The sequence below is a fragment of the Anopheles arabiensis genome, chromosome 3 (assembly GCF_016920715.1).
Source record: "Anopheles arabiensis isolate DONGOLA chromosome 3, AaraD3, whole genome shotgun sequence".
Taxonomy (NCBI): domain Eukaryota; kingdom Metazoa; phylum Arthropoda; class Insecta; order Diptera; family Culicidae; genus Anopheles; species Anopheles arabiensis.
The window spans coordinates 35725608-35735771 of record NC_053518.1 but is presented as its reverse complement, the minus strand read 5'-3'; the positions used below and the strand labels follow the sequence as shown (position 1 = coordinate 35735771).

Here is a 10164-nt window from a genome sequence, read left to right as displayed (position 1 = left end):
TCATTGGCCCATCTTAAAATTCTCGTAAAACATTTCTAGCCCCAACAGACCCTAACATAACACAGTTCACACAATGAGCTTGAGTTTGGATATTTCCGTTTATTACATCTGCAACTTATCACACACGTACAGGGCAAGCCTCTCCAGCACGGACGATAAGATTGTTTACGTTCTCATCGTCCCTTCTGCGATCACCAATTCGTGCGATGATGATGGTTGATGGAAAGCAACGCCGCCTCGGAGATGGATGAAGCTAGTGGGAGGAGGGAGCCTGCTCCGTACGTACGAACCGTTTGCAACGCTCCTTCCACGCACGCCGCACACTTAGAAGAAATATCCCAGAATCTTTCCACCCAGATGCTTCCGCCGGGCCTCCTCATGGTCCATGATACCGCCGCTGGTGGTGAGCACGACGTAGCCGAACTGACGCGACGGCAGCAGATTGTTCGTCCAGCGCTCCAGATCGGTCACCTTCGTGTCGAACCGGGGCGAGATGATGCCGGCCTTGTTCAGGCGGCCGGTTAGGTTCACCACCACCTTGCCGCTGCGATGGTCGTCGACGATCTCGAACTCGCCGATGTAGCCGTGCTTCATCATGACGGTCAGGAAGCGGATGACCACCTTCGAGTTCGGGCGGATCAGCACCTGGCGCTTGCCGCGCTTCTCCGCATTGTTGATGCACTTGAGCGCATCGGCCAGCACGCTGATACGGACCATTGTTTGTTTGGTTCGGTTTTGGTGGGGGGAAAACTCCGGAGCTTTACGCTATTTACACGCAATTTTCGAGCGCAGATACGGTGTGTTTTCACGGCAAAGCCTCGTTTTCAAAAGAAGGTGCAAAGAAGGAAGAAAAAAGGTGGAAGAAATCGAACGTCACTTTTTGACAGCCACGAAGCTGTCATTTTATTCGATCAAGGTACAGAGAGCTTGGGTATGAGGAAAAAAATGCAACAATAAACCTTTTTATTTCAATATTTCCACTTAATTTACAACCATTTAAATTGGACAAGGTGGAGCAAAACACTGTAAAATAAATATTTAAATTGCAAAAATTCTTCCTAGAGCAACGATTTTCCAAATCGTTATCCCCTTTTCCAACTCAGCTTGTCTAGAGTGACCTTGTTCAGTGACAGCAACCCACCCACACAAGCTGTCAGTGCTAGGAAACCGAAACAACATCGCTGCTCCGAGCTAGTGTGAGATAAAATTGTTAATTTTGCACGGCAGCAACGTTTCCCTGGCCAAACAGCTCCCGTCCACAGCAAAACAGACAGCAATGGACGACAAATGAGCATCAAAAGGACGGTTTCTATTGTGCGCTAACAGAACAATCAGCAACATCAGAAAGCACCATCCCACTGCCTAGAGCAGTGCATCGTCGTCCCCTTCTTCCGCCTCTACGAGAGTGCTGGCAGCATCGGAACGTACCAGAAACAGGACCGTCGGACGAAACAGCCATGGACGAAGTGCAAACCATCGAGGCAGCCGTCCTGTCCTTCTATCGGGGCGGGTCGGAGCAGCAGAAGGAGACGCACAAATGGCTGCAGCAGGTACAGAACAGCCCGCAGGCTTGGTCCTTCTGCTGGGAGCTGATGCAGCTGAACAAATCGTCCGAGATACAGTTTTTCGGTGCAATCACGCTTAACTCGAAGCTGCGCAGCGATTGGGCCGAGGTGCCGAAGGAGGCCCACCACGAGCTGAAGCAGAAGCTGCTCGAAACGATCGTACTGTTTGGGAATGGGCCGAAAATTGTGCTTAACAGACTGTGTATTTCGGTAAGTTTGGATCCGTTGCGGTATCCTTTAGTGCATCTAAATCATCTTCACCATCTTCCCTCAGCTGGGTCTCTTTATCGTACACATGCTACGGCACCCGACCGTGATCGAAGAGGTGACCAACATGTTCCTGCACGAGCAGCTCGGTAACCTGTCCAAGGTGACACAGATCGAGATACTGATGGCCGTCCTGGAGGGCATCCCGGAGGAGGTGAAAAACATACGCACACAGATCCCGCGCACGGTGGTGTGCGAGGAGCTGAACCGGAACGCGGAGTTCGTGATGCAAACCGTCGTTACGTACCTGAACGAGAAGCTTAGCCACAGCGCGGTCGAGCCGCATGACATGAACGGGCTGATCAATGCGGCCAAGTGTACCGGCACGTGGGTTGCGCACGGCAATGTGCATCTGAACGATCGCGAGGGTATGATACAAACGCTGCTCAAAGCGATCCACTACTGCTACTGGAAGGAGCCGAAGGACGACGGTTGTCTAATGCCGGAAGAGAATGAGCTTGCAGAAACGGCACTTAAGTCGCTAGCGGTAGGCAGCACACGAACGAGGCCACAAATCGATGATGGCATTTCATTAACATTTGTTTGCTCTCCTATTTTCAGAACATAATCTCGTCGTACGCGACGCAAAATGCGAAATATTCGTTCACCGTCATCAACTACATGAAGCTGTTCCTGGACGTGCTCGTACCGATCCTGGACGCGGAGTACAAGGAGAACAACGACAACGAGAACCTGGCGCTGATGATTTACGCCCTGTTCATCTCCACCCTCGAGTGCTTCTCGTCGGCCATCTTTGCCGGCATCGTTACCGACTCGGAGGAGGTGTCGAAGGTGTACACGCGCACGGTCGACATGCTGATCAAGTGCACGGACAAGCCGGGCACCTACCCGGTGGACGAATCGTGCAGCACGTACGCGATGGAGTTCTGGTACATGCTACAGGAGGAGGTCCTCTCGATGGACAGCGGCGAGCACAAGAAGCGCTGCCTCGAAGCCATCAAGCCCGTCTACGCGCACGTGGTGAAGGTGCTGGTGCGGAAATCGCAGCTGCCCACCGAATCCTCCCTGCACAAGTGGAACGATGACGATCTGGAGGCGTTCCGGTGCTATCGGCAGGACATTGGCGATACGCTGCTCTCCTGCCACGACGTGCTGAACGATCTGATGCTCGACGTGCTGTCGGAGGCGCTGGACGAATCGATCATGTACCTCAGCTACGATCCACAGTCGACGGAAAGCTGGACACTGCTCGAAGCGACCATACACGCGTTCTGCTCGATCGCGCAGAAGATCGAGTACACCGAGCACCAGCAGATCGTGAAGCTGCTCAAGGTGCTGAACGAAATCCCGTACGAGAAGTACAGCGACAAGCTGTTCGGCATGGCGCTGGAAACGGTCGGTGCGTACAGCGAGTGGATCGGGGACAACCCCAAGTACCTGCCGTCCGCCATCACGCTGCTGGTGAAGGGTCTGAACTCCACCAAAGCGTCCCAGGCCACGCTCGGGCTGAAGGACCTGACCTCGGAGTGCCAGAAGGAGGTAATACCGTACGCGCTGCCGCTGCTGGACGCTTGCCGCACGGCACTGCAGGAAGGCCATCTGAAGAATGCGGAGATGATCCGGCTCATGTACACCGTCGGCAACATACTGAGCGTCATCTCGTACGAAAACATCATCCTCTACCTGGATGCGATGGTTTCGCCCTGCTTCGAGGAGCTGCAGGTGCACGTGCAGAACAACGACCGGACCGAACCGACCAAGGCGCGGGTCGTGCTGCGGCTCGAAATGATCTCGAAGCTGTTCTCCTCGCTGAACATTCGCAAACCGACCGAGGGTGACATGGACAAGGGGCTGGTGGTGGGCGTGGGACCGCACAAGCTGCCCTTTCCGGCCGGTGGAACGCCGGCACCGGGCGCTCCGGTACAGCCGATCCTGCTCATACTGGAGAAAACGATGGGCCTGCTGAAGAGTTTGTGCACGCTGTGGATTCACGACGAGACGGTTATCGACACGCTGTGCAAAGCGCTGCAGCAGGCGCTGACCAATCTGATGGATGACATTAAACCGCTGCTCACTGAGATGTGCTGTCTGGTGCTGTCCATCCTGAACACGAACTGCGTCGTCTCGGCGGCGGATATTGCAGGAAATGTAAGAAGAGGAGAATTTTTTGTAAATTTTTAAGCCTTTTTTTTAATTCCCATTTTTTGCACTACCATTTCAGTTCATCCTGATGTTTTACAAAGATCAAGACTGTCGGCAGCTCATGGTGCAATTGTTTACTGCCATCATGGACTACAACTTTAACCAGATGGAGGTAACACGATGAACAGAGACGCTCTTCCTAAAGGAACGAGAAATTAACAGCAAAACTCTTCTTTTTCAAGCTAAATGTGGGTAAACTGTCCCGGATAGCGGATCTGATTGAAACGTTCTACGCGTTCAACACGAGAATATCGAAAAAGATACCCATCTGCTACAGCGAGGTACAGATAGACTGTATGAAGTTGGTGGATTACGGTAAGTTCCTCCAAGTGGAGTAGCGTTCGCGTTCGAATAATAGCTTTTTACACCCTTTTTTCTTCTTCATATTTTCCCTGCAGCCACCAAGTGTATGATGTTACCAGAGACGGGCCCGATGAAGAAGAGCGTGGCGTTCATCACGATGTTCGTAAAGGAATCGACCAACCACCCCGTCATGATGAACGTGATACTGGCGCAGGGCGAAAACATTGTCCGATCTACCTTCCTGTGTATTGGTTCGTACGACATTTTCAATATTTAAACCGTGTAAGGCTTAAAAACACTGTTAAACGGTCTTCCCTCCCCTCCTTTCCTTCAGGTGGTACAGCCCTTCGCACGCAGGTGGAAATTTTTGCCGACATTTTCCTTGCCCTCAACTTCCGCTATCCGGCCGAATTCATCCAGTGGATGAAGCTGCTGGAGGTACCGAACTTCCCGACCGCGTACGTCAGCGCCACCGATAAGGAGCAGTTTATGCGCAAAATTATCAAGTAAGTTTGCCGCTTTGCTTTCATTGGTGGTGGTAAAAATACAATTAAAAAAATAAAAGCGAAATGAACACTCTTTTCTCCAGGGAGCGGGTCAACAAGCGGCTGGTGCAGGACCATGTGCGAAAGTTTGCCGCGCTCTGCAGGAACATTGTCGAGTATGAGAACAAATAAGCGCAAAATGTTGCAAAAAACACTTATAACACAGGAGCAGCAGCCACTCAGTCAGTCAGTGTGAGATTGTGTGAACAGGAAATACTTTCAATCTAACCAATGTGATTTTTAGCCTGTAGTAAAACAAAAAATAAGGAAAATAACCATTACTACTATGTTGTGTACAAAAGCGAACGTTCGGTTCGCACTCCCACGATGGACAACAATCCGGCCCGATTGAGTAAAGAAAAAAGAAAACCGGAAAATAACCGGTGCGAACGATAATGGTGTGCCAATGAAGGATAGCTGGAGACACCCGCGGAAAAGCCGATTACTTCCCATCACACGCAGTAGTGTGTGTGTGTCCCAACACCACCACCACCTTATCACAACAAAAAACTGATAAATGTCTGCCTAGCGTGTTTCTCTTCTTAGGATGCGAAAATAAAAATGATGCGACATTGATTCTATTTTACTTCCATTTGTTGGTTTATTTTGTTTAATCTATTTATGGTTTTACATGTTAATTATTGAACAGAAAAAAGGGATGCGAGTGTCACATCTTCATCTCGCGTTAGTTATTATTTGTGGTGGTTTTTTGTGTGTCCCGTCCGTGTTCGTATTGCTAGTCGTTCTAGTTCAAACCAAATAAAAGCTACTACCGCACTGCACACTCCACAGTACGGGTGTAGAAATTGGACAAAAGAGCATTGCAGGAAGCTTAAACAGATTGCTTATGCTTATTCTCCATCCACACACTCACACAAGGAGTCAATACCAAACACTGTGATACAAAACTATCCCCACCACAAAAGGGAGGTGCATGCATGCATGTAGTAAGATTAGAGGATTGATACACAAATCAATTTAAAAGAAAAGACCGATCAATGCTACCAAAATCTTCCCCCGCCCCCCGCTCATCCTAGCGCGAACTGTCCGAGCTGTTGCTCTGGCGACGCCGCCTGACCGGGCTGCGCGAGCGTCTACGCCGCGGGCTGCGTCGGATCGATGGGCGGCGCCGGTAGCGCATCGGCGAGGTACGCCAGCGCGGCATGGGCCGATTGTTGCGCATGATCGGCGAGGGACGCCTCATCGGCGGGCGCTGCTTCTGTACCAGCACGGGCGACGCCGTTATTTCCTGCCCATCGATCTGGCCACCGTCCATGTGCTTCATCGCATTTTCCGCCCCATTCGGGTCGACGTACTCCACGTAGCAGAACCCGCGGCCGAACGGTTGGAACCGTTCCATCGGAAAATCGACCTTGCTGATCTCGCCGTACGAGCTGAAGATTTCCACAATGTGATCACGGTTAACATTGCGCGTCAGCCGCCCGATGTGGATGCGTACCGGGCGCGGCGTGACGGAACGTTCGCGACGCTTGCGCTTCGACGAACCGGACCGCGAGCGGCGGCTGCGCGAATCTTTGATCGATTTGTCGACCGATGGCGCCCGGGCCTGCTTGTTTTCCTTGTCATTGTCGCGCGGTTCCGAACTGCGGCGTTCCGTTTTCTCCTTCGACTTGGACCGCACGCTCGTGCCCTTTACCGGCGGTTCCTTGGCAGTGGCGGCGGACTGTTTGTCCCAGCTTTGGGCCGGTTGGGCCGGGCTCTTGCTGCGCGACCGCGACCGGGAGCGGGTGTTCGTTTTGCGCTTGGTGCGTGAACGCTCGGCCCCGCTGCTGGACGACGACGAGGAGCTGGACGAGGACGAGCTGCTGCTGGACGAGCTCGACCGTGAACCGGAACTGCTGCGCGAGGAGCTGCTGTCCGATGAGCTGTCGGAAGCGAAACAGTTAACACAAAAACGGGAGGAAAAACGATATTTACACTACCTTCCGCTGCTGTCGCTGCTGCTAGAGGTACGCTTTTTACGCTCCTTCTCACGACCGCGCTGCTTCTTGTCGGCCTTTTCCGATTCCTCCGAGTCGGACCGATTCTTCGACCGTGTCCTGCAAAGAACGGTACGCATTAGGGTAATGTTGGCTGCGACCAACGTTCGCCCGTGGTGATGCTACTTACATTTTCTTAAAAAGTTGATACGATTTGTCTCGATTAGCACCGTAAAATCAATAATCTTTTTCCTTTACCGAAAAAAACAAATGGCAGACGCCTCGAAGCAAGCCGCTTGCCACAATCGACTGTCAAAAAGTGCTGCCAAAGGTGTGGACAGAAAGGTACGCTCGCTGTCAAAAAAAGCTTCAAGGTTGTTATAGTTATTTCATCACATTCAAAAAATATTACGAAATAATAATAAAACCCGCTCTCAATCAACCAAAAAACTTATGTCTTCCACAAAAACTATTACTTTGTATGAATACTTGTATCTTTGCTTATAGAAAAAGAGTAAAACTTATTCACACCGGAGACACCCTGTGCCGCAGTAGCGTTTACACACATGTTGACAGCACGAGCGCCATATCAAAACAAATAAATCTGCTGGACAAAACAAATCGTGCATCAAATCGTTAGTGGAATAAATCGCAATCAATTTATTTCAAAAACTGCTTTCAAGCTGTGAGCACGTACAGTACTCCGAATAAACCTTCTCCGCATTCACCATCACAGCAGGTTAGCGCGGAAAAATAAGCTTTTTTCCTCCTCCTCCAAGTGTGTTGTTGTTCTGTTCTGGCGTCGTGAGCCCGTAAAAAGAAGAACAAAAACAAGAAACGTAACCGAACGATGATTCATATTCCGGCCGAAAGCAGCATAAAATCTAGCTAGTGAAGCAAAATAAACCCCCACAGAGATTGGAGAGTGTGGCCAGTGCCAGTGTGAGTCACGCCTTGCATTCGTACCGCGTTGAATTTTTTTTAAACGCAAAACGTGCCGATTTCACAATTTAGTTCATTTTATATTTGCACAGAAGTAAGTTCCATAGTTTTTGTGACACCCTCCCCCCACACAAGAACATAATAAAATGCGCCGTACTGCATCAATGTCATCTGGGGCGCATAAAAGTGCATTTCTTCTTCGATTTGTGGTGGTAGCGCGAGTTTTCTTATTGGGCGTCTGGAGTGGTTTTTTGGGATAACAAAGAGTCTTAGACAACAAAGAGCTAGAAGGGCACACATTCGCTAGTTCAGTCGCTGGTGCATGAAGGGCAGTTTTTTTTAGAGTAGAACAACAGCAGTTCGGTTGCTAGGGTTGAGCTTAGATACGCAAAGTGTTAATCAAGTCTTGTTCATCAGCCTCGTGGAAAAGGTAGCTGGATGGTTTTGATCATTCGACAGCATCACCACATCTTTCGCAATGACTCACTTTCAATTGCTGCTCGGCCACACTAACGCTAAAGCTTATCAAAACATCTAGTTACAATTGTGCGCTTATCAGTTTAGCGTATTATATTTCCCCCCACAGAACAATCAACGGCACATCATCATCTTTCATCAGCTCTAAGCAAATTTTGCTTCTCATTTCAGAAAACGACCACACACACACACCCAAGATGTCGCTCTATCCGTCGCTCGAGGACATGCTGGTGGATAAGATGGTGCAGTCACAAAACACGGCCATCGCCACCGCTGCGGCCCAGCAACAGCAGCAGCATCTCCCGTACCCACCATCCGCCCCAAAGGATGCCTACGGGTTGTATCCCAGCTTCACGAACGACACACCCTCAGCGAAGATGGATGAAAAACCCTCTTCCCCTCCGATGGCGGCCAGCATCATGTATCCCGATCTGTACGAGTACATGGGCCTGGAGCTGTCGAAGGAGATGATCCAGGCGAACATGCCCCAGTACATGGCACCAGCGCACGTCGCGCCGTCGACCGCGATCGTACCCCAGCAGTCGACGGTGGCGATCGTGAGCAATGCCAACATGGTCGCACCCGTTTCGGGCCACTTTACCGGGCTGCAGCGTGCCCAAGTGACGAACGGCATTCGTGAGGTAAGCAACTGTTACACATTACACACACACACACTTCTATTGTTACTAAACCCGTTTTCTCTTTTCTGGGTAATCTATTCACACCTCCTACACACACCTTAACAGCTCGTAATGTGCAAGGGTGCGGACAAGAAGGTCGGCCTGCGGGTGCAGGCGATCAATAAGGGCATTTTTGTGTGCGTGGTCGTGAAGAACAGTCCGGCCGCGTTGGCGGGTTTGCGCTTTGGCGACCAGATACTGCAGATCAACGGTACGCTGGTGGCCGGCTTTTCCGTGGACGATGTGCACAAGCTGCTGAAGAAGAGCGACAAGAACAACATCTCGGTGGTGGTGCGCGATCGGTATGTACACTATCGGAAGAGCATGCTGGGGAAGGCCCTTTTTTGTTTTCAAAAACACAATTTTCACCCCCTCACAGACCCTTCGAGCGTGCCATTACACTGCACAAAGATTCGGCCGGTAGCTTCGGGTTCCAGTTTAACAACGGCACCATTACGGCGATCGTGAAGGATTCGTCCGCCGCCCGCAACGGACTGCTGATCGACCAGCAGCTGCTCGAGGTGAACGGGCAAAATGTGATCGCCATGAAGGACAAGGAAATCCGGGAGCTGATCAGCAGCTCGGACCAGGTCATGACGCTCACGATCGTGCCGAAGATGATCTACGACGTGATGATCAAGAAGCTGTCCACCTCGTGGCTGCGGGGCAAGATGGACCATTCGGTGCCAGATTTTTAATCTCTAAATTGTGTTCTCACACATACACATACACGTTTATCCAAATTACACACAAAGTTAAACAATTTTCTATAATACATGTTAAACAAAACAAAACAAAAACACAAACGAAAAACCGACTCCACCCAGTGTAAATCGAGGAACCTCAGGCGGGTATTAACTGAGCTGCGTCACACGAAGCAGGAAACACCCGAAACACGGCCAAAGTATGTTTTTGTGTGTTGGAAGAGCGAACAGAAGTATACAGGAAAAGAATCTTACACAACGATTTTACGTTGCTCTCAGCCAGCAGAGTTATTTTGTCATTTACTGTTATGAACTACTAATCAAACACAACTTATTGACCATGTCTGCCATTTCTATGTTTGTGAAGCATATTTTATCGTATTATTATTACGTGAAGTATATATATTATATTATTCCACAACCCTCCGTATTATCGGTGCACATCCTACTATATATATTACATGCAATGGGTTTAAGTCATGAAATAAAATTATGATGTATTATGACATCTTTATTATGTCCCTCTAAATGATTTTTTTTATTAAAATATTTGAATATTAAATATTGGGAAAGAGACA

General features: G+C 49.9%; 4 protein-coding genes across 8 annotated transcripts; 2 read left to right on the top strand and 2 right to left on the bottom strand.

Moving 5' to 3' along the window:
* Positions 1–79: 79 nt before the first annotated feature.
* LOC120901764 (40S ribosomal protein S15Aa-like) lies at positions 80–845 on the bottom strand. The gene has a single exon (XM_040309996.1). It carries the CDS (start codon positions 715–717, stop codon positions 325–327), a length of 393 nt encoding a protein of 130 aa, XP_040165930.1. The 5' UTR covers positions 718–845; the 3' UTR covers positions 80–324.
* Positions 846–1100: 255 nt separating this feature from the next.
* LOC120901621 (importin-13) lies at positions 1101–5429 on the top strand. 2 transcript variants are annotated; one of them, XM_040309698.1, is made up of 8 exons: positions 1101–1775; positions 1840–2319; positions 2394–3941; positions 4015–4107; positions 4178–4310; positions 4394–4549; positions 4633–4804; positions 4864–5429. In XM_040309698.1, exons 1-8 carry the CDS (start codon positions 1458–1460, stop codon positions 4973–4975), a joined length of 3012 nt encoding a protein of 1003 aa, XP_040165632.1. In that variant the 5' UTR covers positions 1101–1457; the 3' UTR covers positions 4976–5429. The 2 variants fall into 2 exon arrangements, with proteins under 2 accessions (XP_040165632.1, XP_040165633.1); XM_040309699.1 differs by having other exon boundaries at positions 1458–1775; positions 4888–5429.
* On the bottom strand, positions 5423–7109 carry LOC120901622 (RNA-binding protein with serine-rich domain 1). Its single transcript, XM_040309700.1, has 3 exons — positions 6974–7109; positions 6787–6903; positions 5423–6729 (listed from the first exon to the last, which is right to left on the bottom strand). Coding segments are annotated over exons 1-3 (972 nt in total). The 5' UTR covers positions 6976–7109; the 3' UTR covers positions 5423–5876.
* A 264-nt stretch (positions 7110–7373) lies between these two features.
* On the top strand, positions 7374–10115 carry LOC120900445 (syntenin-1-like). Of its 4 annotated transcripts, none has more exons than XM_040307435.1 (4): positions 7374–7522; positions 8374–8843; positions 8949–9184; positions 9262–10115. In XM_040307435.1, the coding sequence occupies exons 2-4, from the start codon at positions 8400–8402 to the stop codon at positions 9578–9580; spliced, it is 999 nt and encodes a 332-aa protein (XP_040163369.1). In that variant the 5' UTR covers positions 7374–7522; positions 8374–8399; the 3' UTR covers positions 9581–10115. The 4 variants fall into 4 exon arrangements, with proteins under 4 accessions (XP_040163369.1, XP_040163372.1, XP_040163370.1 ...); XM_040307438.1 differs by lacking the exon at positions 7374–7522 and adding an exon at positions 7536–7725; XM_040307436.1 differs by lacking the exon at positions 7374–7522 and adding an exon at positions 7537–7819.
* Positions 10116–10164: the final 49 nt, after the last annotated feature.